This window comes from Panthera uncia (genome assembly GCF_023721935.1).
Source record: "Panthera uncia isolate 11264 chromosome C1 unlocalized genomic scaffold, Puncia_PCG_1.0 HiC_scaffold_4, whole genome shotgun sequence".
NCBI lineage: Eukaryota > Metazoa > Chordata > Mammalia > Carnivora > Felidae > Panthera > Panthera uncia.
This window is the reverse complement of record NW_026057585.1, coordinates 26,039,756-26,057,616: the sequence shown is the minus strand read 5'-3', so window position 1 is coordinate 26,057,616 and position 17,861 is coordinate 26,039,756. Positions and strand designations below refer to the sequence as shown.

The 17,861-nt window shown below is 39.7% G+C and overlaps 1 protein-coding gene across 5 annotated transcripts in view; it reads right to left on the bottom strand.

Annotated features, from left to right (window-relative positions):
- ARHGAP29 (Rho GTPase activating protein 29) overlaps positions 1-17,837 on the bottom strand; it is a 75,668-nt gene extending 57,831 nt beyond the window's left edge. Inside the window, exons 1-2 of one of the 5 annotated variants that reach the window (XM_049616779.1) lie at positions 17,669-17,837; positions 810-1,046 (exon numbers count right to left, since the gene is read on the bottom strand). In XM_049616779.1, coding sequence (XP_049472736.1) covers positions 810-1,014 — 205 coding nt within the window. In that variant the 5' untranslated portion in view covers positions 1,015-1,046; positions 17,669-17,837. The other 4 variants (XM_049616778.1, XM_049616780.1, XM_049616782.1 and 1 more) reach the window with 4 other exon arrangements.
- Positions 17,838-17,861: the final 24 nt, after the last annotated feature.

Sequence of the window (17,861 nt, the reverse complement as noted above, 5' to 3'; positions counted from 1 at the left end):
GCTTCATTGTCCATTTCTAACTAGACAGAGAATAAATTCTGTGACTATCCCTTAATTCTATAATAGGTTATATATGGGAGGAGCACCTGGGTGGCTTAGTCCGTTAAGCCTCTGACTTCGGCTCAGGTCATGATCTCACCGTTCGTGAGTTCGAGCCCCGTGTCAGACTCTGTGCTGACAGCTCAGAGCCTGGAACCTGCTTCAGATTCTGTGTGTCCCTCTCTCTGCCCCTCCCTTGCTTGCACCCTGTCTCTCTCTCTCTCAAAAATAAATAAACATTAAAAAAATTTTTTTAATAGGTTATGTAGAACAGCAAAACAGAATTGTGATTTTTGAGGAACAAAACTCACTCAAATGCAGAGATTCTAGATTAAGTTTTAGGAACAATATAGAAAACTAAATCTAGGTATAAGTATCAAAAATGTAAATTATAAACATTAGTTTGCTTTTTATAGACCAATCAATGCACTGTGGTACCATTAACAAGAAAGTTACAATTTCAATGATCTAAAATTTTTCCATGTTCAAATGGGCCCAACTGCTAAGAAGCAGAGACTGAGTTTTGTTTTTTGTATTCTTATTTCCTCACATCTACCAACGCTTCTATTATGTATTATACTATATCTAATAATAAAATAGTTTACATTGTAACACCAAACACCAAACATCTGTTGGGGAAGAAGCTGTTAATTAACTAAAGCAGAATACCCTGTTCCTACCACTGTGTAAGCATTTATCTGAAACTAGGCTGGCATTTAAAATTTTACCAACTATCCAGTAAGAATGCTAAGAGAAAATAATTGACAAACCTGAAAGAATAGCTTCTTTCAAATATAGTAACATATGCGAGAACTTCCTGATATCATTCACCAACTCCTTGATGTAATCCGGATCAAAAATGGAATTGGAACTTATGGACTTGAGCCCCATTTCAGGAGCTGTAACATCGGTAGAGAGTTGGCCTGATGACAAAACACGTTTTTTCTTTGTCTTTTTCTGTTTGTGAGCAATCATCCTTTCACAGAACAGTCAGAAAAACTGAAATCCTTAAGCAGAAGGGAGAAAAAAGAAAAGAGAGAAACACAAAAACTACATCAACCAGGGGAAACATTATACTAGGTTTTCACAAATAGCCCATAGCCCACCTAGTATTCTATTAGTAGTATTCTATTAACAACAACAAACACTGTATTACTGATGGCAGCAGCTTCCATTTAGTAAGTGCCATTGATCTTGACAACTCTATGATGTGCAAACTACTGTTCTCTTCATTTCACAAATAAGCAGCCTGAGCTTTGTAGGTGAAATAATTTGTCTCAGTTCTCAGCTAAAAAATGATGAACTGGTACTTAAAACCCAGATCTGTCTTGTTGCCAAAATCCATTCTCTTAATAACTTCCTCTTAACTCCTAGGGTACAGAATTTTTTAAATTGTAAAAGTTATTCTGAAATGTCATTTAGAAGAATATATTCTACCACCATGACATCAGCTTCAAAAATAAAGATGCAGTATGAGTTCTGAAAAAAGAAAAGGCCTGTTTTCAAAACCCCCTCCCCATCACTTACTATGTGTGTCGTGATAAACTGTTAATCCTCTCTTAACTTTGGTATGCTCATTAATAAAATGGGAATAACATTCTAACAACACCTACGTTGTGAGATTATGGTAAGCATTAAAAGATACAATGGTATAGAAGTGTACGACACATAAAAGAAGTTCAATCATAGTTATTTTTCAGTAATAACGCTTACAGACACACAGACACACACACACAGATTTGAGGTTATCAATTTCCAGCAAGAACATTTTTTTGTTGAAAACAAGTTCTAAGGGTGTCTACTAATCTGATACACCCTAATTGATTGAACAAATAAATGTATGAATATCAGAGCAATATTTTTGTTAATTCCAGGATGGTATAGTAAAAACACAGTCTTTTGAAATGAGATTTAGACTTGACTTCTGGCTGAATCCTTTCTAAACATACAACCTATACAATTTGCTTACAGGCTGTGTGAGAATTAAAAGTGACCACAAAATTAAAAGATGTCATATGTTAAAACACTTAATCCTGGCACATAGTTGGCTCAAGAAAATCTTAGCTTGTTTCTGCTTCATCCTCACATTTTACCTTTCCAGAACTGAAAGTCCTAATTTTGTTTGCATTTCTTACAATCAAAAAGGAAATTACTGGAGAAATTATGTTAGTTCAAGCATATCACTAAGGCATTTTACAAATATTTTGTCTTCAATATTTTGTTACTTTCAGAATGGTAGAATTACTAAGGACTCTGTGAAACTTACAGTGGGAAGTTTTATGTAATATTCACTTCCAGGTCATGTGTAAGATTTATTATTGAATCACTTATTCTTTCCTATACCTCACCCAATTCTCTAAATTTTTTCCTTCCTCATCTACAGTATCTTTAATCTATCTACTTCTATCTATACTATCATACTAGGTAAATTTTGTGAATGTTTCTGTGCAGTATGTGTGTTGGAATGCATAAAACATAAAACAGATTCTAAGGAACCAGGTGATATACTCAGATGTTTTCTATGCTATCGCATTTCATTTTTTAAAATGGTGGCTACAGCCCACCAAATTGGTTTTATACTCATAATGGGTCATGACCCTACAACCTGAAAAACACTGACTATTTGACTCAGGATCCTGTCTATATACATTTCCATTTGCTTGGGGTACTCCTTCCCCTTTGTTTACTCATTCTGACCTCAGCTCAAAGATCATTTCCTCAAAGAAATCTTCCTGGACCACCAATACCCCTGTAAATACCACCACCAAAGGAGAATGGAATATCCTCTTAGATGCATTCTAGCATCTTACACTTTTCATCACTGCACTTATCAAAGTTCAAATAGACTATTCATATTTTCCTCTCTAGACTATAATATCAAGGGATCAAGGATTCAGTTTGCTAACCATGTGTTCTCAGCTCACAGCACAGTGCCTGGCATAGGAGGGATGATCTGCTGAAAACTATTTGCAGAATAAATGATTTTGCAGAATGAATACTGGGCTTATAAATTTGTAAAGTTGCAATTAATTTTTACAGAAACAAAAAAGGTTAACTTTGGATTATTGCAGTAAAATCTGTTGTAAGATCTGTAAAAATCTGCCTCTAAAACAGTATATTTCAAGAAAGAAAAAAACAAGTATGTAAAGCCGATAAAGGCAAGATCACACAAAACTGGAATCAAAGCTGGACTTCTACTCTTCTTTCTCTACTGTTGACTATTATATAAGGTTTCCCTACCTCTCTTAGCTTTTAAAGTTCCTTTATTAAATATTTGTTAATCTCAAATTATTTCTGAGAATGTGATTTCTACATTTAAGCTAGTTCCAACTTACCTAACATTAATCCTTAAATGGGTAGATAATTCTAAAATGAGCCTAGAACAATTTTTTAGTACAATTATTATATATAAGTCTTCCCACCAACACTAAAAACAGGACAGTACCTTGTGTGGGAAGCTTTCACAAATCACTAATTGAGAAGACAACTCCTAACATCACTTTTGCAGCTTACTTATTAAAGTCACTCTGATTAATTCTGACAGCTTTTAGTTTAGTAAAAAGATAGTTATTAAAGACATATATCATAAATTTCAAATAAAACAACTCACCTATCTAAGCAATTCACCTATTTCACCATCTTCACTTATGTCAAGTTAGTAACCCAAAGTTGTAAAAAGTGTTTCAATACTCAAGACTAAGAAAATCTATAAGCAAACAAAATTGGGGGGGGGGGGGGAGGGGGGGGACAAAGGAACTAAAAAGAGTTATACTTTACCTCTATTCAGCATTATAGTGAGTAATGTACTAACTTTCTTATATATACTTTACTATTTTTCATACTTCAAACTGAAAAAAAAAGGAAAGATGAACAAAGTTTATCCAAGTTTTTATAAAATTGAACTATGACAGTGAAAACATTTGGAGGATATCCACTTTCCGAGATCATACTACTTTCCTATGTCCCAAAATGAATACCCTCTAGTTGGTGGTAACATAAAATGTAGTTACTAACATAACATACTGCAAGAGACAATTTAATTAAATGAGGTAATAATATAAAAAACACTTAATGCTGTGCCTGGTTCATCATGAAGACTCAAAAACTGTTAGCCATTATGACTAGCTGTGCTTTATTGTGGGAGATTGTGGGGTGTTTTTTTTTTTTAACATACTTAAGTAATGAACAAAATGTGGGCTTTACCACAATATATCTGTAGATTGTGAGCAAGAAATATAGCACTGGAAACACTTCCAGACACTTAACTGACTTCGTGGAAACCTACTAAATGGCTTCCAAGTGAAGTTTGAACTATGCAAACAGACTGTTGAGCAAGATATTTGTGAAACTCTAATTCTCATGCATCTCTTCCAACTTCAAACCATCAACATTTACAACGTGTTTTAATCACTTAGCAAAGAACTTTGTAGCAAACAAAATATTACTATGCAAAACTACTTTCTCTGTATGTTGTAAATTCTAAGTAATATATGCATTAGAAATGTGAACATTAACTTCCCAGTACCCTGGAATGTGACTTTCCCAAGACTTGAGTAGCCTCTATTAATCAAATGTCCTGTGCCCCATGTACATCCTCCCAAGAACACATCATTACAGAAGTGTTTTCATTTTAGGCACTGGGCTGTTTAACACAAGTATAAAACTGCCCCCAAATATCTACTTAATAGCTCCCATTTTACTATTCCTACATCAGGAAAAATTGCCAGATATTTCAGAAATCTGCCATTTCAGCACAATTTCTGATTTGGTAAGAATCTACTTAAAGACGCTTTTAAAAAATCAGAAAAATTCATTCTGGAGGTCTTTGATTATACTTTTGTAAAGTACTCCCCACAAAAACAGCATACGGCCATGTCAAAAGGTTTCATCAATAATATGCAAGTAACTAATTTCTAAAGAAAGGCATGCAATGCACATACACTTCATTCCTGTGCAGTTAGAACCTAGCACGTTTAAAAAAGAGGAAGCTGCCCAACCTCCCACGCCTCCAGAATGTCTAGCATTCCTGGCAGGCATGGCTCTCTCTTGACCAGCCAAAACTACTCAATGCCAAAGAGCCTGCTCCCCATCCCCATATTTAAACACAGAGTGGGGAAATGGAGCAACCGAAAAGAGCAGCGGACATGGATAGAGACGGACAAGAGATGCCATCACAGAGACAGCTGGAGAAAGGGGAAGGGGTGCTCAGCTCCTGACCTTAGCAGCTAACAGTTCTGCCCTCCCAAATGAGGTGAGGCCAATTCCTTCTTGAGAAGGAGAGTAGGAAAAGATTAACATGGAGACACAAGGCTCATCAGTCGCTAGGGCTCCTGAGCTCACCCACCAAGAATAAAACAACAGTCAAGCCCGAAACAACGGAATTGGGAAAAACAATTGACACTGAGGCCTTAGAACGACAGAGCCCTCCTCAGCCCAAAAGACCGAGACGAGAACAATGCACCACGGAAATCCTGAAATGTCTGAGAAATGGGACCCAGCTGAAGTGAGGACTGCTGTCAGGACAGGTGGGAGCGAGACGGGTCAGAGCCAAGACCAGGCTTTTAGCGCTCAAAAGCATATACTTTAAACCTACACTCTGACAATTACTAGCCTGTATGCTCCGGCAGGTTAACCTCATTTTCTCCGCGTAAAAAATGAGTTAAAACAATCATGGAGCTGTCGCAGAGCTTAAAGAAGTTAAAATGTGGAGCATTCTTAACAGTACGTGCACGGTGGGACGTGCTATGTGCCTGCTTTAATTTTAATCGTCATCTGCTCTGGGCTACCGCTCCCGCCGCGCCCCGCTCGCCCCGTCGGACCCCTCCCGGAGGACAGGAGCGCGGAGGACACGCGCCCGGCCTCCCGCGCAGCCCTCAGCCGCCTCAGCTCGGGGGCCGCCGCGTGGGCCGCTCACACCCTGGACCGCAACTGGCCGGCAGCACCGACGACGACCCCAGCCCGGAGCCCTGGCCGCCGCGGCCGGAGCGAGCGCCGCCGCCCCACACTCACCGCGGCGCTCCATCCCGCGTCCTGGACGCGGACGCCCGCCCAACACTCACGGCCGCCGCCGCCTCCGCCGAGGGCTGGAGCTCGCCGCCCCCATCCCCCACGGCCCGCGGACGCCCGGCCAAGCCGCCGCCGCCGCCGCCGCCGCCCCAGCAGCTACGGCCACCACCGCGCCGCTCGGGCCGCCCCGCCCCCAGGCCTCGCGCCTCGCGCCTCCCGCCCGGCCGCGGCCCGCCCCCTGAAGCCCAGCCCATTGGCCCGCGCGCCCGGGGAGGCGGGGCTCCGGCGCCCAGCCGCAGGTTGGGGCGGCTGCCGGCTCAGGCGCGCGGGGCGCGGGCTGTCAGCTGCGCCCCAGCCGGCAGGCTGTCCCCAACATGGCAGGTCGTGTTAGCCACCCTGTGCGGCTTGTGGCACAACAGGCGAACCTCAGGCACAAGTCCCCTGAAGAGCAGATCTGGTTAAAAGGTGCTTATCAGATGATCAATCTACATTTCTTTTAAGGTACGTCTTCCTCCTTCTCCAAACCATTTAAGAAAACAAAAACAGGACTCCACACAGGTAAAGTGTAATGCAGGCCTGATCCGAATCCCCTCTATAGAGGAAAAATATTTTCCACTTAGACTTATATTACTTTCTTAAACTACAAACTCAAAGTTCACTCGGAATGAGAAAAAATGTCTGAGGAAGATAAAATAATTACAGAAAGCATTAGGGGCCCAAAGCAGGTAAAGCTTCCATATCCTACTACACACTGAAACAAGCAATGTCCTTTGTCTCAGTGCTGGGACATTTAGAAAGAACTGATGGAGAAACACAGGGCATGTGGGGCAGGCGACTGTGGGTAGTGCTGGAGACAGAAAAATTATCACCATGGGAGAAAGGAGAAAAGGACACAAGGAGGGTGTGAGGAGGAAAAGTAGAAAGAAAATGGGGGTACAGACATAGGGAGATGAAACCAAGGAAGGCAGAAAAAGGTGGTGACAGAGAAAATAAGAATGATAAATAAAAGAGAGAAGGAAGAGAGACTACCTACTTAGAAAAAAGAAGTGAGCATGACAGAGCCAACACATGGAGTAGTGAGACTCATTGACAAAGAGATGCACCTTTGAACTTTTACAGGAAAAAACAATGTTGGGGAAATAAATGTGGCCCCTCAGATGCTACCTGGAAAAGATAAATATGAAAACACTCAGTTCCATGGTTATTTCAGCTGTACACTGGATTTTCAGACTCAACCTATACAAATTTACCCCTGAAGACCCCAAACACAGCAGTACTAAACATGCCAGGGATACTGAGTTTCGTCAAAACCAAACTGTCCTTATAAAAACACTTAAAAAGAAAACTGCACCATGGACTCTCACCACAGAAACTGATGATGCCGTGAAAAGAAACAACTAGGAGGAGGAGAGGTCAGGAGTCCCCAGGCCAAAAGGGGACTGGAGCAGTGCAATGCTGATTAAATCATAAGACTTGGGGGAAGAAATCTGAGGTACTCCAGCAACTCAAACATCCCCTTACATCTATTTTAAACTGTGTTAATTACTGAGTGCTATCTTATCCACCATTATCCTTAATAAGGAGGAATGTGTTCCTTACTAAAGTGGAATTTGCAATGTCACTGCCAATGTCATGAATAAGGTCCTGTTGGGGAGAAAGGATGTGTGGGGAGGAGGTGGTGGTATGACAGAAACAGTAAGGAGACAGAGAAGGGAGGAAGAGGAAAACGTGAAGAGAGACAAAGATGTGAGGAGGTGAAAAACAACTGTGAAGAGGAGAGAAAGGCAGAGGGGAAAAGAAGACAGAGAAAGATGCAGAGACAAGTGGAAGGAAAGGAAGAATTTAAATGGAGACAGAATAAAGAAGAGAAGAGAGAGAAAAAGAGGTGATAGAAAGAGATTGACAAACTACCCCCTGATAGAGAAAGGGAAGAGGGATACCTCTCATAGTTCTAGGGAAGTGAAGCCAAGCAGGCCTCTATGTTGTTACATGAAAAAGATAAATATAAGAACCCAGGGTGAAGAGTGAGTCTTCAATGAATATTAGACAGTTGGGGTGCCTGGGTGGCTCAGTAGGTTAAAGCGTCTGACTTCGTCTCAGGTCATGATCTCACTGTTTGTGAGTTCGAGTCCCACCTCGGGCTCTGTGCTGACGCTCAGAGCCTGGAGCCTGTTTCAGATCTGTGTCTCCCTCTCTCTCTCTCTCTCAAAAATAACTAAACATTTTAAAAAAGAATATTAGACAGTTAAATTATAAGTAAGGTTATCTAAGGGAAATTTTAAAAAGTCTCTCAATCCTAATCCTCCTTTTACAATTTTTAAAAAATACATTATCTGTCATCTTCTTCACCCTATTCTTTAGTAAGGATGATAACATTTGGAAACATTTGTAAAAATGTTAGTTCACCTTAAAATTAAAAGGGTTATTTTATTAATTCCCCCAACTTGCATTTTAAGTAATTTTATATCACACAAATAATATCTTTCTGTAAGTTCAAAATTCTTGATTTAATAATTCAATTCTAAAGTGCTAAAAAAGAAAGAAAGAAAAAGTAAAGCCATCTGTATATCTATTGTAGAAGTCCAACATCTTAAAATGTATAACAAGTTGCAGAAAAAACATGGAAGATACATAATTGGCAATAAACTACTTGTGTTTTTACCAGTTTACATTATTATTGTCTCTAGTATTTTTTCCCTCTGAAAGAGAAACTCGCATCCTCTATAATGTTGCTCTTGAGTCAGCCATTCTATAAAGCCTCAACTTGCATATTATTAAAATCTTTTTCATGTGTCCTCTGCAGTGTTAACATAGTCAGCATTGTTATTTTTGCTAGGTATGTGTCTTCATATTCCTGAAGTTATTTCTGTGGTTTAGGTAGCCAACTTTTCATACCAGAACATGGGTCTAAAAACATTTTACAATGTCTGGAGACATTTTTGGTTGTCACAACTGGGGAGGAGGTTGTACTGACATCTAGTGGGTAGAAGACAAGGATGCTGCTAAACAGCCTACTTGCACAGAAGAGCACCCCCCAATTCTTATACCCCCCCACTCCTAACAGAATTGTCAGGTACAAATAGTATCAAGTTTGAGAAATAATGTCAAGGTTGAAAAACTTTGCACAGGCCTAATTACTACTTTATAAGCAATATAGAAAACAGAGGAACATGTTAAATTATATCACAGGATGCACCCAGCAAAATCTAGACTGTGGGTCATTTTATAAAGCAAATAACACAATTTCTTAAAAAGTAAATTTCAAGGAAAAAGATGGAAAGAAAATCTCTACATTAAAAAAGACTTAAAATTTTATATATATCAAGTACAGGAATAAATGAGACAAGACTTATCCTTTTACTTATATCCTTTTCAGAACTGGACTATAGACAGCATAGAACTGTGATCCTTGAGATATGGGGTCCCAAACAAATGACGTAGGCCTTCAACTGCTGCAACTTTCTGCCTGGAGACACATTCTAGACCATGGCACAGGAAATGGAAAGACAAGCAGAGCAGACTGGGGCAGCTGGAATCTTTAGGACAGAGTACCAAAGAGGAAGGAGGTAGGCAAAGGAAGAGCTCCAGAAATTTGCACAGGCAATTCTTGCTGAAGTCTCTTGCTGAATACAAAGTTGCACATGTATGGGTGAAACCCCACAAGGATAGACAAAAAATTTCCAGGGAGCTGTAACTGAACAATTCCCAGGGTTTCCACTGGGTTGGAAGACCTCTGAGTATTCACCAGCCAGTGCTGAGAGACCTGATGAACACTGAATGGCACGTGTTAGTAGTGTTTCTAACCCAGACCTAACAAAAATGGTATTCTAGATTAACCCCCAAAAAAGCTTCAAAACAAGCCTCATTTTGTAAATTAAAAAAATTAATATTTAAAACAAAAGTAATAACAATGTGTCGTGGCATTCACAACATACAGAAGTAAAATGTACAACAATAACACAAAGTAAGAAAGGAGGGAAATGAAACTATACAATAAGATTCTTACATTATATGTAAAGTAGCATAATATCATTTAAAGGTATATAATAATAATAATTAGAAAAACCGTAACAGGAAGAAAATGTTTATTAAAATCTTCAGAGATATATTTAGGAAGCCAATAGAAGACATAAATGGAATTTTAAGGAATTAATCCAAAAGAAGGCAGAACAAGAATAAAATGAGAGAGAAAAAAAAAGCAGATGAGACAAATTAAAAACAAATAGCAAGATGACAGACCTAAACCCAATCATATCAATAATTACACTAGATATAAATACTCTAAACACCCCCATAAAAAGGCAGAAATTATCAAATTGAAAAGTAAAACTCAACTACATACTGTCTATAAGAAACAGACTTGAAATATAAAGACTGAGATAGATTGAAAGCAAAACAAAAGAAATAGATATACCATTAAAATACAAATCATAAGAAAGCAGAAGTAACTCAATTACATCAGACAAGGAGGTTTTCCAGGGATAGAGTATCATAATGATAAATGAGTCAATTCATCATAAAGACAATCCTACAAATATATGCATCTAAAAAACCCTCCAGAATATATGAGACAAAAACTGGCAGAAATGTAAGGAAAAATAGACAAATCCCAATGATAGTTAAGATTTAAATCCCCTCTCATTAATCGATAAACAACAGAAAATCTGTAAGGATATAGAAAATTTGAACAATAACTATCTACCAACTTGACCTGATAGATATTTATATAAAACTCCACCCAACAACAGCAGAGTACACGTTCTAATCAAATGTACATGAAATATTCACGAAGATAGACCATATATGGGCCATTCAACAAGTTCCAATACATTTAAGAGAAAATGAAAACATATAGTGTAGGGGCACCCGGATGGCTCAGTCGGTTAAGCATCCAACTCTTGGTTTTGGCTCAGGTCATGATCTCACAGTTTGTAAGTTTGCACTGTCAGTACAGGGCCTGCCTGAGATTGGTTCTCTGTCTCCCTCTCTCTTTGCCCTTCCCCTGCTTTCTCTCTCTTTCAAAAATAAATAAGTAAACTTAAAAAGAAAAAGAAAACATAGTGTATGTTCTCTGACCCAAACAAAATTAAATTTGGAATAACAGTAAAATAATTGGAAAACCCCCAAATACTTGGAAATTATAAAATACATCTTTAAATAATAGTATTTTGAACTGAATGAAAATGAAACATAGCATTTCAAAATGTGTAAGTTACACAGTGAAAGCAGCAGTTAGATAAATATACAGTTCTAGATGCTTTTAAAAAGAAAGTTCTAAAAATCAATGATCCACTTAAAATCAATGTTCCACTTTAAGAAGCTAGAAAATGAAGAGCAAATTAAACACTAAGTAAGAGAAGAGAAATAATGCAAAGAGTGGAAATCAATGATACAGAAAACAGACAAAAAGTCAGCATTGTTATTTTTAATTTTTAGATGGAGACAGAATAAAGCATTGTAACAATGTAACTGAAAACTACTTCTTTGAAAAGATCTATTAAACAGATAAATGTCTAGCTAGACTAGTTAAAAAATAAAGGGAGAAAATGCAAATTATTAATATCATGAATGAAAGAAGAAACATCAGTATAGACCCTACAAATATTTAAAGAGTAACAGGAATGTTACAAACAAGTTGCCAGTTCAACAACTCAGATGAAATGGGAAAATTCCTAGAAAGACACAAATGACCAAACCTAACACAAGAAATAGAAAATATGAATAGTGTTATATATATTAAAGAAATTGAATTCATAATTTGAAATGTCTCACAAAGAAAACTGCAGACCCAGATGGCCTCAATGATGAAGTCTGTTGAACCAGATAAAATAATCCTACAAAAACCCTCAGAAAATAGGGAAGGCAGGAGCACTTCTTAACTCATTTTATGAGATCAACATTACCCTGATAACAAAATCAAAGACATTACAAGAACACTTTAGGCCAAATTTCTGAACACAGGATTAGCAAGTCAAATCCAATAATATATGAAAAAGGATAATACATTATGATCAATAAGGGTTTGTCCCAGGAATGCAAGTTTATTTTAATATTCAATAGAGAAAAACCATCTGACAAAATTCCACATCTATTCATGATTAAAGCAGTCAGCAAAGAATAGAAAATGATTTTTTTCAACCTGATAAAAGGCATCTACAAAAAATCTATAGCTAACATCATAGTTAATGATGAAGGGGATCATGTTTTCCGCTTAAGATAAGGATTAATATTGTTACTGAAGGTGTTGGCCAGTACAATAGAACAAGACAAACAAAACACATTGAGGGGCACCTGGGTGGCTCAGTTCATGATCTCCTGGTTTGTGAGTTCAAGTCCCCCTTCGGGCTCTCTACTGTCAGCACCAGAGCCCACTTTGGATCCTCTGCCCCCCCCCTCTCTGCCCCTCCCCTGCTTGTGCTCTTTCTCTCTGAAAAATAAACATTAAAAAAAGGGGGGAAAAACAAAACACACTGAGATTGAAAAGGAAAAAGTAAAACACTTTATTCTAAGTTGACATGTTTGTGTACCTAGAAAATCCTAAGGAACCTATAAAAAAACCCACTACACCTAATAAATGAATATTATAAGATCACAGAATATAAAGTCAATATACTTTAATCAATTTTACTTCTATATACTAGAAACAAACAATTGGACAATAAAATTTTAGAAACTCATACCATTTACAATAGCATCAAAAAACAAGATTTTTAAGGAATAAATTTAATGAAATGCATGCAGGATCCTAAATTTAAAACTACCAAACAGTAATGCAAGACATTAAAGAAACAAGTTAAATTAAAATAAATTTACTTAACAAGAAATTAAATGAACAAGTATACCATGTTCATGGATTGGAAAGGCTCTCTACTGTTAAGACTTTAATTTCTCTCAAATTGATCTACAGTTTCAAGCAATCCCAAACAATATTCTCCCTGGGGTTTTCTTGTAGAAATTGACAGACTGAGTCTAAAATGTATAAGAATAAAAAAACTGCAACAGCCAAAACAATTTTGAAAAAGAACAAGTTGGAAGACTTATACTGCCTGATTTCAAGACTTAACTATGGACCTACAGTAGTCAAGACAGCACGACACAGTAAGACATAGACCAATAGAATAGAGTCCAGAAATAGAACCATATATATATAGTCAAATGATTTTCAAGAGGTGTCAAAGGAATTCAATGGAGGAAAAGATGGTCTTTTCAATAAATGGTGCTGAAATAACTTGATCTTCACATGAAAAACAAATGATCCTGGACCCTTACTTTACAGCACACCTGAAATTAACCTCAACATGTATCATAGACCTAAACGTATAACCTAAATCTATCAGCCTTTTAAATTCAGGATTCAGAGAGGGCAGGCAGCTGCCTGTTTTTATAAATAAAAGTTTTGGGGGAAGACAGCCATTCCTAATTGTTTACATATTGTCAATAAATGCTTTTGAACTAAAACAACAGTTGAATAGTTGAGGTGCTATAGTCTATAAGCCTAAAATATTTATAATCTAGTCTTTTCAGAAAACAATTGAGGATCCCTCTTTTAAAGAAAACATGAGAGAAAACCTAGGGAACAATTTCTCAAACAGACACAAAAAGCAAGAACCACAAAAGAAAACACTGGTAAATTGGACTTCATGAAAATTTAAAACTTCTGGTCTTTGAAAAGCAACTTATGAAATGAAAGACAGCCAAAAACTGGGGAAAAATATCTGACAAAAGAATTATATCCAAATCATATCAAGAACTGTTACAACTCGGGGCGCCTGGGTGGCTCAGTCGGTGAAGCGGCCGACTTCGGCTCAGGTCACGATCTCGCGGTCCGTGAGTTCAAGTCCCGCGTCAGGCTCTGTGCTGACAGCTCAGAACCTGGAGCCTGTTTCAGATTCTGTGTCTCCCTCTCTCTGACCCTCCCCCATTCATGCTCTGTCTCTCTCTGTCTCAAAAATAAACATTAAAAAAAAAATTAAAAAAAAAAAGAACTGTTACAACTCAATAAGAAAACAACCCAATAAATTAATGAGTGAAATATTTGAACAGAAACTGCAAAAAGTGGCACACAAATGGGCAATAAGCACATGAAATAGTGTTCAACATCATTAGTATCAGGGAAATGCAAATTTTAACCGCAATGAGATACCACTAAATATCTACTAGAATTCTTCATTTTAGTTAGGTTGAAATACCAAATTTGGGGTAGGATGTGGAACAACTAAAACTCTCACACATTGCTGCTATATCAGGTACCACTTTGGAAAACAGGGTGGCAGTTTCTTATGCAGTTACACATACGTTTACCATACAACTCAGCAGAAATGAAAACGTACATTCATCCAACAACCTGTACACAGTACATAGCAACTTTTTTCATGATAGTCAAAAACTGGAGAAAAATCAAATGTCCATCAACAGATGAATGAATAAACAAATTGTGTTACAGCCTTACAAGGGAATACTACTTAACCATAGTTATCCATGATACAACAAAAACCATGGATGAAGCTCAAAAGCATACTAAATGAAAGAAGTCAGGCACAAAAGAATATATACTATATAATTCCATTTGCATGAAGTCTAGAAAAGATGAACCTAATCATCTGATGCCTGGAGACAGAGGTTGTGGTGTGGTGGGGGATGGAGGGGAGTTCCAAAATGAGCATGAGGGCACTCATCACTTTTTGGAGTGACTGAAATATTCTAATATCTCGATTATGGAGGTGAACACATAATGTACGCATTTGTCAAAACTCAAAGTGTATAAAAACCTAACAGCATGCTAGTGTTTAATGGAAATATTAGGTAAATAAATTATAAAATTATAGAATGTTACACTTGAATAGTCCCTCAAACTCAACTTACTCCCCTTCCTTAACACTTTTCAATGTTTTCCATCTTCTTCCTTAAAAGGGAAGACAATGGTATTCGAAAACTTTCTCAATGCAAGTACGAAACATTTTCTAAGAAAAATTCTTATCTAGGGAGGCAGTATAATCAAATGGCTCTTTTGCTTAATCAGAGTAATAATAAAGAAAGGGCAAACGCTCCACAAAAATCCTAGTTCCTGACTTTCGTTTTAAACCTTCCTTGTCTCTTTACACATGAATGTGTCCTTATGTATTGGGGGCACTTCAGTGGCTGAGTCAGGTGAGCATCCGGCTCTTGATTTCAGCTCAGGTCATGATCCCAGGGTTGTGGGACTGAGCCCCATGTCAGGCTCTGTGCTGAGCATGGGTCTTGCTTGAGATTCTCTCCCTCTCTATCTATCTATCTCTCTCTCTCTCTCTCTCTCTCTCTCCCCCTCTGCCCCTCTCCCCTGCTCATGCTGTCTCTAAAATAAATAAATAAATAAATAGCAGAATCAGTGGCATCCTGGTAAGCATAGAGATAACCAACAATTCTCTTCAGAAGGGCCTTTCTGCCTGTGCTTATTAAAATCATTCTCTTAATTTCAATCTCACACAAAACATTGTTTCTTCCAAGAAGCCACTGAAAACAAATCATTCTTCTATTTTCCTATAGGACATTCAATATACTTCCTTGGGTAACCCAATATATTATGCTTTGGGCCCTGTTTATTTGAAATTACCTACTTCTACCCAATAGACTGAAAGGATCCACAGGACTCTGTCTAACATAGAGTGGGATGAAACTAAAGTTTCTGGGTGAATACTGAATGAATCATCAATGGCACAGGATTACAAATCCTTCCAGGGGGGCCTTCTGGGTGTGAGCTTTGTTCAACATAGTGCTCACTCCTGAGACCAACAGCAGTGGTTGTAGAAGCTCACATTCCTAGGTCAAGGGCTTCTGCAGCTGGGAAGCGAAGGCTTGATAATTTAGGAGGATGTTCTATTTTAGGCAGGTGGGCAGAGTGGGAATTGACCAGCCACCACAGATTTGCTGAACAGTGCTTTCTTCGTCTCAGCCAAAGTTCTATTTCCTACCAATTTGGGGACTAAAACATTTTCTACCCAGGCCTACCTTACTTTCCTTCAAGTTCACTCTCAAACCGTTCTCAGAATCCGGAGACCAGAGCTATTTGTACTATAAAGCTAGCAGAAGTTAAGCTCAACGTTCCTCACTTGCACCCTTCCTACAATCAGGAAGCATTTCTAATTACGCATTTCTGGCAAACTGCCTAAAGAAACCTCTGAAGAAAGGAATCTAAATCTCCAGGACTCTCATAATTTGTTCTGACTTCTTTACTGGTAATTCTTTTTCTTGAAGAAGCTATCCCTTTCCCAAACTGAATAAAGGGGCAAAGCTAATTCCCAATCAAAGATGAGAAAAGGAAAAAAGAAATGAGGAACAAAAAGCTCCTTGGCAATTTTGGCTCTATCACAGTCTTGAAACTTTCACAAAACACTTCTTCACACTCCCAAAAGGTAAAAAAATAAAAACAAAACAAAACAAAAAAAAAAAACAAAATCACACACACTCTGGGAAGATCCAACATTAGAAGACAGAGGAACGTCAAAAAATTCAAAAATCCCAATGTATGGAGGAGTGGTAGTGAAAACAGTGATCAAAACAAAAAACAAAAACAAAAAACACCTCACCCTTGTCTGGAAAGAGGAGCGGTGGTGAAAAGGCGAGATAGACCCTGGACATGTCAGAGGGGTTCAAAGACAAGGAAGGTCCCTGGCTACTCTTCAGGTCAAAGGAAGGCCGCTCCCAAGCACCAAGTTTTGATCACAGGGTCCTGGGACATCCAGGGAAACAAACTCACAGGGATACGTTCTCCTATTAGGTAGCTGCAAGCCCCCGCCTGTCAATTCCATTTTGCAAAGCACAGGACTTGTCCTAGAGCCAAGGCTTGGGAAAAGGTGGATGGAGGTGATGGTGAAGGGACAGTTTCTCAGGGAAAAGAGAGGAGTGGGGAGAAGGGAGAGTGGAGGGGAGTGGTGTGAAGACAGTGACAGATACGCACAAGTAGGGGCACTCAGAAAGGGAGAGTGTTTTTCTACATTCCGTTCTTTCTCTGCCTCTCCAAATAATAAACAGCCTGGGCCTAGGTTAGGTGAAGTGTGATAAGAAACGGCGGATATAGAATACGAGATGTCTGTTATTTTATCTCATCGTTTCCATTTGTCAGACTGAAATTTCAGCAAATGCCATCAAACTGCCAAAAAGATCCCAAGTGTCGAAGACGAACGTGAAGTCCCAGTGAAGTCCCAACGGAGTAAGGGTAAAGGAACTCCTGAATTGCGCACGGAAGCGATGAGGGCGTGTGGCCAGAAAAGGGAGAGGGGCTGCAGGACGCTCAGGGGCACCAGAAATGGGATGGAAGCCCGGCGACCCTCTCCCCCGCGGCCGTGCGGCGTCGCCTAATTCAAGACACCCATCCGGGGTCCGGGGTGCCCGCGTAACGACTGCTCGCGCCCTTCCCGGTTCCTCCGCTCCCGCCGCGCCCCGCTCGCCCCGTCGGACCCCTCCCGGAGGACAGGAGCGCGGAGGACACGCGCCCGGCCTCCCGCGCAGCCCTCAGCCGCCTCAGCTCGGGGGCCGCCGCGTGGGCCGCTCACACCCTGGACCGCAACTGGCCGGCAGCACCGACGACGACCCCAGCCCGGAGCCGTGGCCGCCGCGGCCGGAGCGAGCGCCGCCGCCCCACACTCACCGCGGCGCTCCATCCCGCGTCCTGGACGCGGACGCCCGCCCAACACTCACGGCCGCCGCCGCCTCCGCCGAGGGCTGGAGCTCGCCGCCCCCATCCCCCACGGCCCGCGGACGCCCGGCCAAGCCGCCGCCGCCGCCGCCGCCGCCCCAGCAGCTACGGCCACCACCGCGCCGCTCGGGCCGCCCCGCCCCCA